The sequence below is a fragment of the Cavia porcellus genome, unplaced genomic scaffold (assembly GCF_034190915.1).
Source record: "Cavia porcellus strain 051 isolate PalLab524CR breed Dunkin Hartley unplaced genomic scaffold, mCavPor4.1 scaffold_8, whole genome shotgun sequence".
Lineage (NCBI taxonomy): Eukaryota > Metazoa > Chordata > Mammalia > Rodentia > Caviidae > Cavia > Cavia porcellus.
In genome coordinates this window covers 24409036-24430868 of record NW_026947491.1, presented here as the reverse complement: position 1 = coordinate 24430868, position 21833 = coordinate 24409036, and the positions used below count along the sequence as shown (strand labels likewise).

The following is a 21833-nucleotide window of genomic DNA, read 5'->3' as shown; positions in this document are numbered from 1 at the left end:
ATGAATTTTATGACCATTATTTTCCTTCTTCACCCCCTACTTTAGCCAAAAGCATAACAGCTACCTAGATTGATTTCTCTGAACCATTACATTTTTCCCAATTACATAATTGTTCCCTTTGAATTTGTATTATAGTTGACTGATTTTCTCTAATGAACTATCCATCACCCATGAGAATGGAGCCCATCTTTGAAGCCTGTCATTTTATGCGCCACACAACCCAATAAAGTACTCCGCAAGAACTGGAAGGAGGGAGAGACTTGTCCATATTTTATTCTAAAAGTACTTAAAATGACCTAAATATAGTTAAGGGATCAAGAATACTGATGAATTCATAAACTTTGAGCTATCCTATTCTAAACATTTCTCATATTTTCCTTTTTGCTTCAGATACTAAAAACTCACAGAAATATGAAAAAACTCTAGTCAGCAACCTAAGCTAGCATAAAATATGATAACTGATCAAGACAAAAAGTATTATAATCAAAAGACAAAATATAAGTGAATAAATCTGGGTAGAATTAAATAGACATCATCAGTACCAATTCAGATACTCACCTGAACTAGACACACAACATTAGTTAAAAGACTGATCAGAGATATGTCATTACATTCAAAGTAAAGAATGAAATATAGTCAGTGAAGCCACTAGATACTGCAATGATTCTTAAAAACTGGTAAGTTTTTGTACATGTAAGTGAAAAATAACTGGAATTTTTACTTACTGAGAATTTAATATATACTAAGTGCTTATTCTCTTAACATAGAAGAAACATTCTGCACTCTGGAAATCTGCTAATATAACATCTCATAAGGAACAAACTGACAAAATAATCATTAATTTTGATGAATTTTACAAAAAAGGGACTGGTACAGGAAATAAAGAACTGATTGGCAAAACAAGGCTCATCTGAGGGGCTGACCCCAAAGGCTTATTGACCCCAAAGAGAGAGTAATGATAATAACTGAAAAACAGGAGGGGGGAAGAATCCATCTGTGAGTATATTCAGATCATGATAAATGAGTACAAAGTTCGTGTGTGGGGTCCATTCCTGATCTATGATTTATTCTTTTCAGTGAGGATAAAAACATAAATTTCCTGCATGTTCAGTAAAAAATTACCAAAACCTTCCTATTGAACACAACAGAAATCTCTTACAATGTAGGGAGTGGGAGTCCAAACAGCTTGAAATCAATAAATTGGCAAGGCTGTACCCCATCAGAACCTCCAGAAGACAATCAATCCCTAAGCTCTTTTAGCAGCTGTTTGCTTGCTCTATGTTGATGTGCAACCATGTCAGTCCAAGCAACTCTAATCTTCAAAGCTAATTATCTTCAAATGTCTTTCCATTGCCCCCTACTATGATCATACTTGTGGTGATACTTAGAATCCATTTAGTCTAGATCTCTAGGATAATCTTTCCATTTCAAGATCCTTTACACAATCACATATTCAAAAACTATGTTTCCAAATAAAGTAACACTATACATACATCTAGATTAGGACCTTATATCTTTGAATAACATTATTTTACCTATCTCCTTTAATCTGTCTACCTCTATACTATAGTTATTAGTGAAATACATTTGAATTATTTTCTTTAATTTTCATGTAATTCTAATCATTTACACTATGAGAAATACAAATAAATTCCACTGATAAATCTTCAATTTCCTTTAATGTACATTATAATTATGTAGTACATATGTCTACCTAATACTTCCCTATGGAAGAAGTCTCTAATCACTATAACCACTATATTCAAATAGAAAAGACCAAAAACAACAACAAAAAAAAAAAATAGAAAAGACAAAAAGAAGATTAAAAAAAAATTACATTTTGTAAGTGAAACAGACCTGTAAACAAATTATTTAAAATTTATTATTGTTATAACATATCACAGTGAAAAGTATTAAGTATTTCTCAATACTTAACCTCACAAATATTACATATGGAGTATATTTTTTCAAGAAACTTTGGGTTAAAACTGTAACAAAAATAAATTCTAATTTGCTTCCATAAATCAAATTTTAATGTTTAATGTGGTCAGAAAATTGTATTTTATAGTTTTTGTATTTTATAGTTTTCACTGATATACTCATGACTATGAAAGATTCATATATTTTGCCAAATGGCTAATTTGAAGGTAGCATGACTGCATTATTTTATATACACTAAACCATATTTTAATTTTTATTAAACTTTCATGATTAGTGCTCTGGATACAGAGGTCTCAAAAATTTTTACTTATTAGGAAAAATGATATTTCATCATAAAAATAACATTAAAAGAATTTATTGGAACAAAATAATTGAATCTAAGAAAATTTTCATGGAAGAGAAAAATGCGTATAATATACAAATGACATTAAGCTTAGAAATTTAATTTTATGCTGCTTTTCAGAATACGAGTATTACATATAAAATAAATAAAATCACTTTTCCTCTACCTTCTTATACATAATAATGTACAAAATGGAAACAAAGTTAAATGACCCAAAGAAATTACTAATTCATTTTCATGAATAGATTACAAAGCACCTAAGAAATTTAATGAGGCATTTCCAGTGATGTTTTACAAGTTATTAGAAATCACCTGTCTTTGCCTAAAGAAAAGAACGCACCTACAATTACAATGGAATTAACATCTGAGAGTAATTCCTCTTGGCAACATCAGGAAAATAGGTGTCAATATCAATTGGAGAAAGATTCTTGCTATATTAAAAGTATAATTCAAGGCTATCTTAACTACATTTGATACTGATTAAAGAAATACGCAGACCAATGTGGTTTTAACATCTAAAAAGCAGGACAAATTCCTGTAAATGGTAACTAACTTTAAGAAAGTATTAAGTTCCAACAACAAAAATCCTAGTGAAAAGAATTATTTCTATTGATAATTTAAAAATTCTTTGTTCAGCTGCCAGTCACTGATCATCAAAAAAGGTAGTAGTTTTAAATTATGTCATAAAAAAGGTTACTGAAAAGAACTGATTGTCTTTTATCATTAGAGATGATATAAGATACTACATTTAAACTCAAAGATAAATTGTATCAACTTATATACAAAAATAACACTACAACCAGCTTACATGCTCAAAATTTTAAAAAATCATTTGTAAGTATCAGACTCACTTTAAAATGCTGAATTCTCAAACATAAAACTAAAATCTAGCTCACATAACAAAACCATCAAACACCATAGTCTAAAATGTCTGTCACCAGGAAGAAAATGGAAATTGCAGCCTGCAAAACAAAATTCAAATCTGCTGATATACACTATTGAGATTAGTTTTCCTCCTTGTTATTTTTGTTTTTGTTTTTATGCTGTAAGGCATAGTACCTCAAACATAATGATAAAATAAGAGCTTCATTAATAAACATGAGTTTTTCAGAGCATGTATATTGAAGGTAACACCAGCATTGTGATTAATTCTTTTCTGATCTTTTATACCCAAAGTAATGTGAATCCGTTAAATATGGTCCTATTTGTCTTTTCACAGATTTCAGTGTTAACATTCAAACAGTCTCAAGCGTTACAAAATTATGAATGTCACTAATATGTAAACCATTCAAACCTATAGTAATTAAAAATAGCCACAAATTCTTTGGTATGCTTCCTCTCAAGAAAACAAGTCTAGGCAGGTATGGTGGCACAGGCCTCTAGTCCCAATACTCTGGAAAGCTGAAGCAGAAAGAAAACAAGTTCAAGTGCCAGGTCAGACAGTTTATAGACTTAGCAAGACCATGACTCAAAATAAAAAAATAAAATAGCTGCAGACGTAGCTCAGCCCAAAGGTTCAGAGTTCAATCCCCAAAGTCAACATCCACAAAATAAAGGAAGAGTGGACACAAGAAGAGAAAGAAGAGGTAAATTTGTCTCCACACCTTGAATATAGATGGGCTTTGCAACTGCTTTGACCAGTAAATGTGTTGCAGATATGTGCCATTTGGGGGACAGACAGCTTCTATTTCCTGTCATGTGGAGCAACTGCTTTGAAAGAAATTACTCTCTGTTTCAGAAATTTGACTACACACTCTATTAGTTTGTGTAGCTTCAGTGCTAGACACAGTGAGAAGATTTCAGAAGTCTCTAGACTTTGGCCATCATTTCAGGGCAACAGTGTAAGACCAGTTAAACCCTCCCTCAAATTGCTGACCCACAAAATTATATTCAAAATAAATTACTTAAGCCACTGTTTTGGAGACAGTCTATTATATAGCAATACATAAATAAAAAAAACCTAAAATTTCATTTCATGGGTGAACACAGTGTGACAAAAAGAAATCGGACTGCCAATTTATAGCAGTAAAATACCAAAATTATAATTTTTCAAGTTACCAATTTGCCAACCTACCTTAGCTCTTTTTACAGTGTTCCACATAGCTAACGCATAAGATTACCATGCAATGCACCAGTATCCCCCATTATACTCAGTTCTCACGGTACCAAGGAAATGGCGAAGGACTTAAATTGACAAAGTGCCTGCCTATCTGTGTATCCTTCACTAGAGTCAAGACCAAAACTGAATGTGAGGATAAAAACTGAATAGAAATGATTTCTTCATTCCAAACTTCAAAGACTGTATTTTTGAAACAGAATTCAGTAGTTAAAATTACTTGATTATTCTGACAAAATAAATGACAATTAAAAACCCTGGAGAGATTAAATCATGAGTTTAACCCTTGAAACAAAATAATGGTGTCCTTTAATAACAGAATGATAGCACAAAGCAGCTTATTCAAAAATAATTGATACCTCATAGCAAAACAAGCACAAACTACTATTTCCAACTAGCCATAAGTGACTTAATGTGAAAATATTAATCCTTGTTATTTAGGATAAAATAACATGATAAGTAAACAATTACTACTGCTGCTCCTACTACTAAATTATTACATCTAGTTACAGTCATTCCCTCAGCATAGCCCTGTTTTCCCAACTAATTCCTTCCTTCTAATTTGACAAACTCATTCTAATCACCCCATAAAAATTATAATGTAGAAAACTAAGTTTAATAAAACATAAAGATGAATTTAGAGTAACCCCTAGGCTCAAGGTATGTATCACCAACCTAACACATGGCATCAAACCAGTAGATATAGCTACAAGAAAAGACTTTCTGCTACCTTCAATATTCAAATTGGAGCTGTGAAATTCAAATCAACAAAATTTGAAAAGTGAAATTTTGTTAAGGAAAAAAGAGCAGTATGACTCTGCGCTTTTTATGATCAGTACAGAAAAATTTCTAATTTTGTTTTACCAAGAAATTTTCAAATGCAATTGCAAAGAGTCTTCCATAGTTCAGCTGCAGGTGAACAGCCAATACTAGCCTATGTTCTTATGTACAACAAGGACAGAATTCCAAGTGTACACACTAAAAAGTAAGTAATAAGCAGTTATATTTATTGAAGTTCACAGGAAGCTGTGCTCAGGATTAGTTCATACCAAAAAATGATGTAATACAGACCAAGAAAAGTGCCAGGGCTACAGAAAAGCATAGTACACAAGTCAAAGGTAGTAACTGCAACAGACAAAGAGACCAATACCTCAAGATTTCAATACCTCTAGATACCTCTAAGGGTTTAGGTGGCTCCCACTAAACCTCTCTACACACTTATGCTCCGGTACCTGTGCTCTTACCTAGGGCATCAGCAAACAACTATGCTTTTGTCATTTTATTTTCTGCCTGATTTAGGAAAATGACAGCAGGAATAGAGCTTTATTTTGAATTAAATGAGTGGGAGTGACTGTTCTGCTGCCTTGCTTTTCTGTACTACTTTGACCTAAAAAAGAGAAAGAGAAATCTATGGTCACAATTCTGTGGGTAGGCAGGTAAAAGAATCCAGCATATTTCCAAAAAGGGTATTAAATCTGATTCAAAATGTTGCCCACCAGTGTACCTGAAAGTATATGGAAGTTCAGAGATTTCAAATTTTCCTGGAGGAATTATTCTGCTTCAAAAACTGAAACTCTAAAATTAGAATTATGAAGTGACAGAAAACATCACAATCTGAATTCTACTTACTCAAAACCACATGTTTTTCAATGTCAAGTTCCTAATTTACAGCTGGGAAAATCAACACTGAAGATAGCTGAGACTGGATCAGACTCACTTACCATAAAACCAGATATAGACCTCAACTCACATGTGACTTCTGTAGCCAATTGTGTAGATAAGAATTCTGCAAGCTCAAAGAAAAAAATATATACAAAGGCCTTTCTAAACTTCATCACCTTAATAACAATATTTCTTTTCTAAAACTGTCAAATAAGTTAGAAGAACAAAATATATACATCTTCATTTAAGGAGTGTAAAAAGCTAAAATGTTCTCAGTTTCAATTATTCTGTGAAAAGCCCCTCACAATTAAAAAGTATAGGGATCTTTAATTACACCTGCCAGTTTAAAAATATGAAAAACAAAAACTCAAATGGACTTTCAGGATATTAAATATTGGCATAAGTTCTCAGAAAATAATATTTTATTAGTGAACAAAATCAAGGTGTAATAAAGATATTCAAAGGTGTTTATTTATTCATTTTTCCTTTTTTAATCAGGAATCAAACTCAAGACTTCATACTTGCCAAGCAGGTGCTCTGCTGTTGAGTTATATCACTTGTCTCAAACATGTTTGTTTGTTTGTTTGTTTAATCAGTTACTGAATTTCCTACCATAAGTTAAGAAATCAAATGCAAGTTAACAGAAGACTTCAAATATAAAATCACATTGCATTTTTGGGCCTCTAATAGAGTATCTTATCCATAATAAACAACATTCTAACATTGAAATTAACTACTCAAACACATAAGGCTCAAAAATACTCAGTGTCAGTTATTGCTTTACAACAGAATCAGTCCTAATCTAACACTGTACACTAAGAACATACTAGCATGATTTCTCTAAAAGGACATGATATCAAATACTATAATTATTATTTAGTTTACTAACTGTACACCTCACTGAATACACAAATAAGCCTCGGAATTTTAAGGAGATATATATTTCAGGTGACTTAAGAAACTGAATTTTCAGGCAACATCACATACCACAACATTCCTGAAACATCAAAGTCTTATACTCATTTGGACCCTAATCCATTCACAGATTTAGAATTCAAACCACATAACCATCACTAACATACTGAGTGTAAATTTTTAATACCAACAAAAGCCGATAGGTGAAACCACGCCCTTATAACTTGCTTATTTGAAGGATAAGACATTAAGGATTTTCCCAGCAATGCAGAGATATTTGGAAATGTGTTCTGTTTTCAACTTCAGAAGCACATATATGATACATTGCTCAGTTCCACTGGCTTATAAAACACAGTATAGAATTACCACAGGTTACATATATCTTTCATACTAATGGCCATCCAGGCAATGGAACAGATGCATCCACATCATACACTAAAATTTCTATATTTGCTTCCCACAACACAAACACACACAAATACACACAACTCCCAACCTGATAGACATCAGATACTCCAATTCTGTGTTTCCCAAAACCAAAGAATGAATTCTAAGAAACAATGGTGGTTAACAGTAGGAATTATTAACTGAAAAGCTCCTAAGAGGAAAGAACCCAAAAGTGAGTTGCCATGGAATCCACTTTACAAAAAAGTTTTATAGACCAAAATCATAAAGTAGGTACAAAAGCATGAGGTGGGTACACCATGTCTGGAAACTATGATGAACCAGTAGGATTACAAGTCTAATCACTTAATGTTGACCCAAAGGGGGAGCAAGTTATGTAGAAAGTGTACATGGAAAGAAAAAGGACCATTTTTGGAAGAGATGGATCAGGAGGTTCTGGTCATTCACCTAGTTGACTGATGTCTATTTAGACTTCCATTGGACTAGGTGATACCAATTATAGTATATTGCTTATCCTATAGAGGAGAACATAAGCCTGGTCATTTTGTCTGTATCTTCAGGCCTGGTCTATAATGGATGCACCTCCAGCATCAGTTGTAACGTGTCTTCATCATCCTCCACACTGACTCCCTTGAGGACCTAGCCCTGTCTGATTGCCTATAATAGTTTTACTTAACTTAGCTATCTATGGCATTACTACTATGTAATGTTAAAATGATACATGAGGTTAAAGATTATTTCAGAGAAAATAACAATAAAGTTTAGTTTTGATAAAAGGTGGACAAAAAAAGAAACTATATCCTCAATTGCATTAAGACAGAATGGTAACTGGTCTAAGTCTGATAGATTTTGGAAGATGAAATAAGGAAGTTAACCAAGTCTTCTAAAGAGTAAGTTTGCAGGTTCAATGTCATGGTTTATGTTGGTGGCCCCCAGGCCTCAAGTGTTTGCATTGTGCATTTGTGATTGGTTCATTGTCTAGTGCTTGGATCGCTGGTGTCAGTGCTCCACCTGCCTAGAGGTAGAACCAGCATACAATGTAATGGCTGGAAGAAGGCATGGCTCTCTCACTTGATGCTTGCTGTTCGCAGCAGCCATGAAATGCGGCCCTCCCCCCATGCCACCCTGCCTTGGGGCCAAATGAGTATGAACTGAAACCTCCAAAAACTGTAAGAAATAAACCTTTCCTTTCCCAACTTTGGGCATCAGGTATTTTATCTCAGTGATGAGTAAAAAGTAACTAAGACATTCACTAACTCTAGTCTCTGAAAAATAATTTTCAAGATGGATCAGTAAGAGGAATAGAAGGGTTTATTACGCAGAAACTACGGGACATACTCAGAGTACAGTGTGGTCAGCCAGAGAAATTGATATAGAGGAAATAAATGTAACTCCCAACCTGGAACCAATTCATTTGGCTGAAAGTAGAGTTAGGAGCAGGGTGTGAAGCTGTAGGTGTTGACAGCAACTGCAGCAGCCAACAAGAGTGTCAAGGTAGAATTTTCAGGAAGAATGGATATCTTTCCTCCTTTTTTGTTTCCTTTGAGATGCAGAGAGAGGTTTTATTTCATTTTTAACTCTGTAAAAGCCCTTTTTCCTGCATTCAGAGGCTGCAGGTTTTTAGTAATTCCCATCTCTGACATCCAATATGTCTCTATATCCTTGAACAACGGTGCAATAGACAAAGGATGGGTGCCCCTCTGAGAAAGACTACTCAGATGCACACATAGCCATGTTGCTCACACAGAGACTTAGGTGTGACTTAGCTAAAGAGAGTGCAAGGCCTCCACTATGCCATACGTCAATTGTCACAAAATCATAGCTGAGGGCCCATCAGCCACCGTGCCCAGTACTTTCCAGTTTTGGTACACACAGAGAAACCTACTGCTTACATATTCATTCCACTCACTCACAGAATCATTCAGCAGGCACTAAGAAGTTAAACATTTTGGCCACCCTTCTCTTGGGGGTAGCCTTAACTAACAAAAGTTGATCAAGCTCTTCTGCTTGAACTGAGTTGGACTAACAAACAGGTTAACTGGGGTGTCCCCAGAGATATTGCCAGAATCAGGCACACAGGCAGGTAGGCAGACAAACGGACAGACTGCATCCTCCTCCCTTAGGGGTCTGATGTGAGCCACTGAAGCCAGAAGCCAGGAATCATCTTCAGACATCTGAGAAGACTCTTGAAATCTCAAGGGCACACTTTACCAATGAGACTGGAGAGGTCACTACTCTATCTGAGAGGGCCATGACCAAAGAGGTAAGCATGGTATTTCTGGATGATGCACCAGATGCAATGGCAAACAGAAACACCAAAACAACACCCAGGATTTGGAGGCAGATTTATTTTATGTCAACAGGCACTGAATGGGATCATTCTAAAAATATCAGGCACTGATCTCTGGTGATCTAGGACTTATATGAAATAAGCAAGCAGGAAGTACAGAGGCAGAATGGCTTGTCAATTGGGAACTGGATGATATAATGTGCATCACAGTAACCAGCATTGCATTACAATAACCAGCCATTTCTAAGAGACAGGAGCAACCAGAACTGAAACAGTAACTATTACATGGGGAACTGACAAACTGAAGTATATTGGTTTGAAGGGGGGAAGTTCTGATACACATTAATTTTACTTTTTTCATTTAGGAGAAACACACCAGTTAAGTGTCATTTTAGTTAGTCAAGCCCTGGATGTGTTGCATGACATCTTCAAATCCTAGAGAAAACATAAAAATATAAGCCAAATGATCACACAAGTGAAACATGCTTTAAATAGTCAATACTGCCTTTGGGGTATATCAGTTCATTTATATTTTTGACACTTCCACTTTATAACCCTGTCTCAGTGTGCACTCTCTAACCATTCAGGCAGTATCCTGGGACACAAACTGGTTCCACAAGACCAATGAGTAGCACGGTGGGCTTTCTATTTAACTTTAGGACAATTAAATCACTATCTTTCAACCCAGTCTTCAACTTACAAAGTTATGGTGTGTATACACTGCTGGGGTTGGAGGGGCTTCATCGTAAGTAGTACAGTTAGGCCAATGAGAATAGAAATGATTTTTCTGTTCCCAATATTCAGGGAATATTCTGTTCCCAATATTCATTTTACTAAGTTGTCCTATACTTGGAGTTAACCACATATAATCATCATAAATACTGATTTTTTGTTCTTTACAGAGTGCTATGATTTTTAATAGCTGGGCACTAAAACCATAGGCTAGAGCACAGACTTCTTTCTTTGGCAGAAAGAAGTCTTAGCACATTTTTAGGTACATACACAGTGACAACGTTGCCTAAAGTTAGCTTGGCTGCCTAAGGCTCCATGAAACCTATGATAGCCATAACTCTGAGAGATGTGGATCATCCTTTTGCTACAGTGTCTAATTCATAATTCACAAATCCTGTTGGCCAGGTACACAATCCTGCATAAGCACTCCCAAAGCAATGCCCTGCCTTTTATCAACATAAAGGCTCACTGCTGGGGCATTTAGAAGAGACTGGTTAAGCTTCTATAATGTAGTTTGGGAACCTGGTTTTTAAATTAAACTATGGGTATCTTCTTTTGCATTTTTTAAAGTAATTCAATAGAGGGGTTGTGTGATCTCACCATAACCTGCTACCTAAAAGTAACAGAAGTCTGTAACTCTTGGGACTCTCCATAGCTATTTTAAAGTCTTGAGCTGAGGGACATAATGGTTTAATTTTCTCTTTCCTTAACCTTTGAGTTTCCTAGACATTATGAGGCCCAAATATTTTACCTCAATACTGCAAACTTTTGTCTTAGATATAGAGAACTTTTGACCTCTCCCTACTAGAATATTTAGCAGATCAAGAGTACCTTGGCTAGAGAGCTCTTTTGAGGAGGCACACAAGAATATATAATCTACATATTGTAAAACCATGACTTGTGAAAATTCAAAACATGCCAAGTCATGGAAAAATACCTACCCAAAAAGATAAGGACTATCTTGTGGGAATGGGCTGAAAGTGGAGATCAATCACACATGCAAGGCTAGAGCAAGGCAAGTCCTGAGAAAAAAAGAGGACACACAGTGAGTCACGTGAACAAGGTGCTCCAGCCCAGAGAACACCAGGCACCCAAGGCAAGTCAAGTAAAGAGGTTGCTAAGCAGAGGGGTATCAGATGACATCAACCTGCCAAATGTATAAATAAATGTGCTGAGGTCATTTGAGTAGTTCTTTTTATCTCATCCAGAGAGAAGGTGCCACCTGACCTCAGCTTTCTGTTTCCTGAGTGTTGTCTTTATTTCTTCATCCTCTACCATCCTTCAAGAGTTGTGCTGGATGCAGTACTGTCTCTGAACCCTGGAGTAAACCAGTGTCCAAGTCAGTTGAGAGGCTGGTCATGTAGATTCTCAAAGGTAAAACCAAACTGGGAATCTGTATATAAAGGAACACAAAAGAAGGCATCCTTTATATCTAACACTAAAAATCAACCAGCATCTTCTGGTATCTGAAAAAAGAAAGTGTATGGGTTAGGAACCATCAGGTGAATGGGCACTACTGTCTCATTTATCAATCTTCTGACCTCTACCAACCTCCACCCTCCGCTGGGTTTCTGAACTTCCAAGACTTGAGTGTTGTAAAGATTATTATGTGTAAATAGACTTTATACTATTAAATTACAGATTATATGCAATAATTGTCACTTAACTTCAGGTCTTAGAGGATATTGTTTCTGGTGAGGAAAATAGTACAATCTTTGAAGTATATTTGTACTGGAGTAACTTTTATAGTTCTTCATATTTTGCCTTTAGTTGCCCATACTTTAGGATGTAGTTCTGTCTTTACAAAGGGGAGGCAGATACCTGACCTCCGTATATTTATTATAATAATTAAACAAGATAACTCTTCCCCAAAAAGAGAACAGGATTTTCAGGCATTATTAAAAAGGAATGAGTGGAGAGAAACTCATGTTGGTTACAGCTTAAGTACTGCGACAAAAGAACAAGTTAGTTCCTCTCTGGTGACTTCTTTCTCTGAAGTATGAAGGCTGGACAGAATGCCACAGTTAAAAAGAAGGACCAAGAAATGTGCCAGTGTCTAGCAAAAGGCTGGTTTCTTTTCCTCTACAGCCGTGATTACCTGGGGCTCCTCAATGACAATGAGAAACAGGCCAGAGGGAAAAGGCAAAGAATGGCCCAGGTCCCTTCGGTCTTACTAGACTAGCTTTTTTAGGATGAGTCTGATCCCTGGGATCTCCATCCCGGGGGTGCAATTCAACCTCCTGAGATGGAGATTCTTTGTAATCAGCTCAGGGGGTCTCCTGTCATTCTTAGTAAGGTCAATTCTAAGGTAGCCTGGCTCTCAGCAACAATAACAGGTGGTTTCAGTCGTCAAGCGCTTTTTGGAGCCCTGAGAATCAGACTTAGATCTATTCCTCTTAAGGCCACAACCAAATCAGACATTTTCTCTTTATCTCTGTTTTTTCCTCCTGTTCCAGATTATAAATACTGAGGAGACAGTTTTCTCTAAAGTATCAAGTGAGTTATCCGGAACAAAAATCATCTTTTGTAGCTTTTTCCTAGTATATGAGGCAGACTGGGTAATAAACTTGTCTTTAAGAATCATCTGTCCTGGGGCTGGGGATTTAGCTCAGCGGCATAAGCGCCTGCCTTCCAAGCAGGCAGTCGTGAGTTCAATCCCTGGTACCGATGAAAAAGAAAAAGACAAAAAAAAAAAAAAAAAAAGAATCATCTGTCCTCCTACTGAATCAGGAGCCAGGATATATGTTTAACAATGCCTCTTATAAAGGATCTAAGAAGGCAGGGGGTTCTCATCTTCCTCTAGATGAATAGTTGACAATTTAAAATAATGCACTTTGTTCTCATTTTTCTTAGCTCTTTAAGACTATTGATCTAAAGATGTCTCCTATTCCAATCTCCACTCTGGTTGATAGGCAAGTAAGAATTTTGTATAGGGATTGCTTGAGTTCTAGTAGGAACTGGATGCTTATCTACTGGCCTTCTAATATTATCAGTATAATATTCGTCTCCAAAAATAATAGCAGTTTGTAATGCTCTTGTTTCTCATTCGAAATCACTGTTTGATTTAAGAGTACCATTACATCTTTTCAGTTAAGTTCCTAGGTCGAACCAAGTCTCCTGAAGACTTCAGTGTACTTAGCAGAGTCATCTGAAAACTTCTTCAGACCTTGATTGACTTTTTGAGGTCACTGAGAAAAAAGGACACATAAACACAGTGCCAAATTTGTCATTAACTCACTATAAGGGTTACTGTCCCTAAGGGGCTTTAACAAAATTGGTTTAGGATAAATATAGTCCAGCAGAGACTTTGATTATGGCTGGCTTAGAAGCCTAACCCTTAGGATCCAAAGGGAAACTAGGGGGAGCTTCAGGCTCAGTAATAGTGCATAAGGCTTTGATTAAAATTGCCTTGAAAACTTTACCTCAGGATCCAAAGGGCAAGGGAGGGAAGCCTCAGACAAAGTGAAAGTGAATGTATCTGATTGCGCCTGTTGAGTGGCCATGAGTTTTGATTTTCTTACAATTTACATTTTAAGCACAAGTAAAGATAATTTCATGGTGCAAAGACAGTCTAAACACAAGATAATTTTGACTATTTCTCCTTTCTTTTACAGCACAATTCTAGTTGTAAAATAGTATCATAATACTTCTCTCCTGAATTTTAGTTTGCCTCCATGGGCAAGGCACGCCATGCATGGGTGCAGAAAAATATTAAACAGCTCTTTCTCAGTATGTGAGGATCAAATAATTTCCAGTGCTTAACAACACATCCTGAAGGAATGAGAGACTTGACAATGAGTGCCTCATCTGCAGCACAAGAAGAAATCTAAGTCTGATTTGGTTTCTATATTCTTCAAGTCATCTCCCAAGGTGACCTGCTCCAGAGCAGGTGGCTCTTATCTGGAGAGTGACCAAAAGATAGGTAAGGTCACCTTTACCGACCCACACTCCTATCTTTTCCAAAAAAATCACACTCTTAACTCCAGCATAACTCCAAAAGCACAAGCTACAACTGACAGTACTGTTTAAAGAATGAAGCATTGCTAGCAAAGTCAATAATCAAGGAATGTGAAAGACTTCTAATTCTTTGAAAGGAAAATAATCAAAAGGCAAATTGTAAGTGGCTGGAACACTTCCCATTCTGCAGAAGAGACCACGTCTAGAAATAGGTAAGAGCCAAGTAATGGGTAAGAAAAAAACCTGCCCTAAGCAATAATGTCTCTAAGACATTTTTACTCACTACCTAATCACTTAGGCAATCTCTCTTAGCAGGAACACAAGGCTGAATTTCACTCAAATTCCACTTTTAATATTTCCGTGTCATTTTATATAACACAGTGATGAGGCTCACAAGTTAAAACTTATACACATCATTCAGCAACTATAATTTATTAGCAGAAGTATTTCCTACCCTATACATATAAATGATGAGAAATATACAAGACAGGAGAAAGAGAGCCAGTTGTTTTAGGAATGTGTTTTGGACCCTTACATATTATTCTTGGGAAATAGCTCCTTCTGATCTCACCCAGAAGTCAGTTCTTTGTGTGGGGTCTCAGGTTCAGTCTACCAAGGGAGATTGTTGCCCAGAACACTAAGCTGGAATAAGGCTTTCAGGTATGTCCTCCTGAAAAAGCAAAATTCCAGTGTTTCATCACATTCAGAAACAGGATATGTGTACCTCATCTAAGGTGACTTCCCTGTCTTCAGCATTGCAAACACTCATTTTCTATAGGGTCAACCTAAAGTTCTTAGTTGCTGGATAGGAGGGAAATGTTAGGGAAGTTCAAAGTTCTTTTCTCTCTAATTTCTCATGCCTCTAAAAAAGGACAGTTCAAAATGACAAGATAAAAAATGAGATGAAAAAAATGACACATTTTCTTCTCATGCTCATGATGAGTTGAGACAATGTGACCATGATTCATCACCTTCAGGCAGAAAAGTTGAGAAAGGATAATCTCCAAGGCTGATTGCCTCCTCACTAGTGGAAGATCAGACCAGCACAACAGGCTTGACATTTTCTCTAGCATACAGAGGGATACTGAGCCAAACTATCCTCCATGTCTTGAGAGCAGCTGCCAATCTATGGTCTTTACCAGTAGATGGAGTCCCTTAATTTATTGATAGGCATATATATTTCCCAAATATAAACTAGATTTCATAAAATGACCCATTTTACTGCATTTCATAATGAATTCCACTAGGGGATGCTCTAACATTACTTGTCCCTAGCACTGTTGTCTAACAAGTCAAACAGGTCAAGAAAGGAGCATCAATAAAATTAGCAACTAGGAAGTCCAAATGCTGCATGTATAAAACAGAAATACAAGACTTTGCCTGTAAAAGTAAAATGTCCCATCAAAGAAACATTATAATCTTCCTGTGTTCTCAGCTTAAATTTATCATTACTTTATCAAAGAAAAAAACCTGCATAAAAAAAGCATAAAATTCAACATAGGAGCAATTGGTTAAAAAGGATGACAACTTTTCATTACTTAAAAGGAGTCCATGGATTCATGAAACAAAAAGCATACTCTTATGACCTCCCCATTATCTTGGTGGAACCTCCAAATGATACAAGGAAAATATTACACCTCTCAACCTGTTAGACGTCAGATACGCTGTTTGTCTTCTTCAAAATCAAAGAATGGATTTTGAGGAACAATGGAGATTCAGAGTAAGAAAACCTTATTGGGAGAGATACCTCCTGAGAGACAAGAGGGGGCCTGAGTGGGTTGCTGCAGACTGCACTTTCCACAGGAAGTTTTACTGAGTAAAATCAAGAGGTGGGTACAAAAACATGAGGTAGGTAAATGTGGGACAAAACGATGATCAATCAATAAGATTATTAGTATAAATTCTGAGGTAATGTTGATCCAATGGGGAAGCAAGTTATGTAGCAAGTATATATAAAAAGAACAAGGTTTTGGGGCTGGGGATTTAGCTCAGCGGCATAAGTGCCTGCCTTGTAAGTGTGTGGTCGTGAGTTCGATCCCTGGTACTGGTAAAAACGAAAAAGACAAAAAAAAAAAGAACAAGTTTTTTTTTGGAAGAGATGAGTCAGGAGGTTCTGGTCACATATTTGGGTGACTGATGTCTATCTAAACTTTATTGGACTAGGTGATATCAATTATAGTATACTGCTTAACCCATGAGGAGGTATGTAGCCTTGGTCACTTTGTCTTTATCTTGAGGTCTGGCCTATAAGGGATGCACATCTAGCCAAAGCTGTAATGTATTCTCATTTTCTGCATTGACTCTCTCAGGAGCGTAGCTCTTGTCTATTTATATTTTCACCTAACTTGCTTGTGTATGTTACTATTAGCTTTCTTAATGAAAAGTTCCTGCCACAAAAAAATACTGTAAAGTAAGTAGTATCTCTCAGTTTTGCCAAGCTAACACTCTTTCCCAAATCTTCCAGCCATAAGCATAGGCAATTGCTCCAGGATATAACCTGTATCTTGGTTACTTTCTCACTACTATGACAAAGCAGTTAACACTAACAAGCTAAGGCAGGAAAGGTTTATTTTAACTTACAGTCTGTGGAAGTTTCATCCTATTTTACTGGTTCTAAGACAAAATAGCATAGCAGCATATGACAAGCTGGAGGTGTCCATCAGGGGGCCTTTTTATTTCATTCAGGTTATAAGCCTATTGGTTAGTACCACACACACACCCCTATGGTGAGCTTTCCCATTATCCCTACCCAGAACTATTCTATACAAGTTAGCACAGTAATTCAGTTATCACAATCCATAATCCTGTCTCCCACAACTATGATCCAGCCACCTACCAAAAGCTCCATGTATGAACAACTTTGGGGGACATCTTTCTATTCCCAATTACTTTAATCTTAACAATACAGAAGAATGTATTTTTGTCCTGGCACTTCTCTTCTCTGTGTTCTCGCTCCCAGAAGGTAAGCAGGCCTGCTGTTTTCCACCATGCTGTTTCAGCCTTGAAACTAATCAATCATACATAGATTAAGACCTCTAAACTGTGACCCAAAGTAAACTTCTCCTTTAGGCTCTAGGTTGTGAATATTTTGTCCTGGAAAGTGACTAATATGAAAGATAAGGAATGAAAAGAATCCAGCAGATTTAGGAAGTTGTTAATAGAATTCTGTGGAGCCAGAATGATGAAAGATAAATCAGAATGTGGTTTATAATACCTTTTGAGTCATGTTTTTATGATCCTCTGAGTTATGTCTCTTTTTTTTTTTTTTTTTCGTCTTTTTCATTTCTATCGGTACCAGGGATCAAACTCATGACTGCCTGCTTCCAAGGCAGGCACTGATGCCACTGAGCTAAATCCCCAGCCCCGTTATAAGTCCCTTAAAAGGTAATACTAGTTTCACATCTATAAGCATCTTCATTCTTCCTTGAATTCATATCCACTTAATTTCTATAACCTAAGCTGAAAAGCATGAAGAAAGTATCAAGATTCAGGAGACACAACAGATAGAGGAGTATTTTCATGTGAAAGTTAAAAGAAAATTTCAAAGTCTAACTGGTGTAAGCAATAAGGAAATGTATATGCAGTAATTCATAAAAAGATATTCATGGGAAGAAGAGTAAATACTGCAATTTGAAGCTTCAAAACTTCTATTTTGCTCCCTGGGATTTGACTTCCTATGTGTGGCTTCAACCAGAGGATAGATGCAAATTGACAGAAATATCTGGAGATTGTGTTCTACTATCCTTAAATGTGTCACCAACAAAGAAAGGGAATTACACTGATATTTCAGTTCACGACCTTGATTCTCTCCATGATTCTGATTACAAACCAAGTTGGACAAGAACTAAATCAAATTCAGTTGTTAGGTTCAAAACTGACCTTATGGGGAAATCTGATCTGGTTCTCTTCCAGTTGGGTTTGGGACCAGAATCCTGGAGAGAACTGAGTTTATGAACCCTGGAGAGAACTGAGTTTATGAACCAAGGTATTATAACACGTTTTATTTAGCCATACTAGAATTAATCTCAGAACATGGAATGAGGTCCCTTTTCTCTAAGTCATGTGAATTTAGAAAAAGGTTAGATGCCTAGCAAAGCAGATAATCTGTTAAGACAGTAAAGAAAGGGTGAATGGCAAATAGGCAATCAAAAGTAGCCAAATACAAGAGATTCTTACTTGTATTTTTTCCCAGCTCAAATACTTTACTTCAGAGTAATGAATGAATAGGTTAGAACGAACTAAGGGCCATATATTTTCCTCTGTCAAGCAATCAAATAAGAACCTCAAAGACTTTCGGTACTGTTCCACATACACATCAAGGGGAGAAATACAGTACAAATTTCTTAGCTTTCTCTTACTTATGTCTATACTGTGAATTTAAAATGTATTGGGGTATTTCCCAACCAGAGCCATACTACATTTTGTAATTTAAGTTCTTATTTTAACAGGGACAGAGTAGTAATAGAGCACTGGGCTTAGAGTTAAGGCACCAGACTGTAGTCCTAACTCTTTCATTAAATTTCAGTGTTATCACAATTGTCACCTCATCTACCTAAGTCTCAGTTTCTTCCTCTGTGAAATCAACAGATAAGAAGAGCTGACCTCTCAAGCTGAGAAATTCTGATGAATCTGTAATTAATAATTGCTAATTCAAATAATACTAACTAGTTAACAGAAACACTTAAGCAGGCTATTTAAAGTTGTAACTCAGAGCTGGCCAAATGCTAAAGATTTCTCCCAAATCTATGGGCTGATGACACATGAAAATTTTCCTACAAAACTTCAGTTTCACAAAAACTCTGTGTCCAGAAATCTAAATAGCATGAAGTTACAACTTCTGAAATAACACAAGAATTTAATTCAATTTCTCTTCACTTAAATTCATTATTAAAAGTTTGTAATCTGCCTACTGATGCAAACTCTCACTGTTGAACAGAGAAAAGGAAAATGACAGAAACTTTGCCACTTTGAAATTCAATTGAAGATAAAATTTCTAACCACTAAGTCTGAATGAAGAAGATGGAAATCAAAGCATAAAAAAAGAGTTGAAATCCAAGTCGCAATCAGAAATGGAAATTTCTATATAAAATGGGAAGAGAGGAACACTTCCACAAAGCCAGTAACATAGGTTTTGACAAAATTAAACTTAAAAAGCTGCATGAATTTCTCCTAAAGACTGCTGACTAAAATAAATATAGTAATTGCAAAAAGCAGGTTGGTAACAGTGAGAAACAGAAGAGGAAATCACTACTATGCACCCTTTGGGAACCACAGATTAACAGACTTTTGGCAAAGCAGGTACAAAGTCATATGTGCTGATTCTGGATAAAACTTCATGATTTCAGGCAACTATATCGTGACTGGGAGTTGGTTCTTCTCACAATTATTAATACTGAAAAATACACAGGACATACATTTGCCAGAAAAAAGAAACAAAATATGCTTTTCTAAAGCAGCTTTTAAAAGAACAAAGCACTACAGAAACTACAGGGGCACATAATGATTCTGGTCCCTGATTTGCGAAGCATTTAAGCATCTTCAAGTAAAGGATTCAACCTTTGGCTCTTTTTTGCTAGAATAGCAGACCATCCATAAAGCTACCTGATGAGACACTAACAAAACAAAAATCAATGCAAATATACCTACACTGGCTTGACTTTCAGTCAACCTTACTGTAGTTAAAGCTACTTAACACCTAAGTAGACATTTCCTTTCCTCACAGAAAAAGTGTAGAAAAAGCTTATAATTTTGACTTTCAAATAAAATCTTACTTTATCAGTGAATGCAAGATATACAGATAAATATGTATTTAATGCAAGATATACAAATAAATATCAGAATTTACAAGAGCAACTTACAATGACTATCCACAGAGTCAGGTGTGCAAAAGGGCTGTCTGTGCACTGGAAATCCAAAGGATCCAGTCAAAGGCCTGGAGCTCACTGTGATGCCCATATGAGTCCACATGAGGAAGATGAAGAGTCTTTTGGAAGCATGAAGGGTCTGTGCTAGAGACTGAAATGTCTGCGCTGAAGCCAAAAAAGGACATCCCAGGAAAAGTGAAGACTGGAACTCCTCCAAAGAAACAGAAGTGAGCCTTCATTCTTCAATTCCCTTTCATGCCATTCTGGCAACAATCCTCCCTAGAGTAGGTCTTCCACACTCTAAACTATGCTGAGCCAATTTAGTTTGGTGTTTCTTGAAGTGACAGAATCAGTTAACTATCACAATCACAATGTTAGTGATATATAAGTTTATCATTCTTGTTACTAGTATAAGCACCATCAACATCCTATTATAAGTATAAGCAGTACTAATAGTGACATTAAGATCACTTAACATTAAATAATACACTAGTGAAACATTATACTAGACATTTTATGTAAGCTTCGAAAGAGGAAATACAGAGCAATGGTGGTAAACCTATGCCATGTGTGCTACAGCAGACACACAGAGCCCTCTCTGATAGCACATGAGCCTAGTCACCCTAGCATTATCCCAGAGGCCAAATACTAGAAAACAGCACACATAGGAGCCACGTGCATGCTCAGAAAGGAGTGGCACCAGGAAATAGTGTCATAAGGCACAGCTTGTTAGCCACAACTTACTTGGCTTTCACAATGTCATTCAGTGCACTGCTAAGCATAGACACATATTTGTTTATACTGGCTATTTTAATACATCTGTTTTTAAAACAGGATATTAGCTATGAGTGTTCTTATGCAAGAAAATGATATATCAAACATTTAGCAGAGATGTTCTACTTAAGAGACCAAAATTAATATTGTACTGTCCCTCTCACCTATCTGAATCTGCAACATCATATTTAATTGGTTGTGAAGAATTTATGAAAACAGGAGATATATAGATATAAACATATAGAGAGATATAGATACACACACACACACACACACACACACACACACACACACACACAAACTCCCCTTTGACTGGCTGTGATTTTAGCAGAAGCCCTGTTGTGGATTGTTTAAATGTTCCCCCAAAGCCTCATGCAGTCATGGAGGTGGTTGAGTCTAGCATTTGTGATTGGTTCACTGTCTAGCACTGGGACTGGCAATGTGAGTGCTACACCCACGCTGGGGTGGGCAGCCAACATGTAGTATAAAGGAGGGAAGAAGGGGTGCTTAGCCACTTTTGACTTTTTGCTCTTGTCACTTGAGGACACCATGAACAGCTGCCCTTCAACCAGACCACCATACCTTGGAGCCAGCTGAGTATGGACTAAAATCTCTACTAATTGTAGGCTAAATACCTTTCTTTCCTTCATTTTAGGTGTCAGGTATTTTGTCGCAACAATGAGAGAAAAAGTAAACAAGACAAGCCGCCACAGAGTAAGAAATGCATTCAGATACCTTTTTCAAAGCAGCTCAAAAACTGATGGTCAATGGAACATTGCCCCTTGTGCTGGTGATCAGTAAATTCAAGAGGAATCCCAGTTTAGAATCTTTGCC

At 36.3% G+C, this 21833-nt stretch overlaps 1 protein-coding gene across 14 annotated transcripts in view; it reads right to left on the bottom strand.

Moving 5' to 3' along the window:
* Ccdc91 (coiled-coil domain containing 91) overlaps window positions 1-21833 on the bottom strand; it is a 388627-nt gene that overhangs the window by 338169 nt on the left and 28625 nt on the right. For 2 of the 14 annotated variants that reach the window (XM_063254470.1, XM_063254473.1), the window contains exons 1-2: window positions 11632-11797; window positions 11346-11426 (exon numbers count right to left, since the gene is read on the bottom strand). The exons of 11 other annotated variants lie outside the window; for them this stretch is intronic. Coding sequence is in view for 1 of the 3 variants with exons in the window: in XM_063254477.1 (XP_063110547.1) it covers window positions 11632-11682 (51 nt within the window). In the remaining 2 variants the exon portion in view is untranslated. Of the gene's footprint in view, window positions 1-11345; window positions 11427-11631; window positions 11798-21833 lie in introns of those variants that run through there. One more of the 14 variants, XM_063254477.1, reaches the window with a different exon arrangement.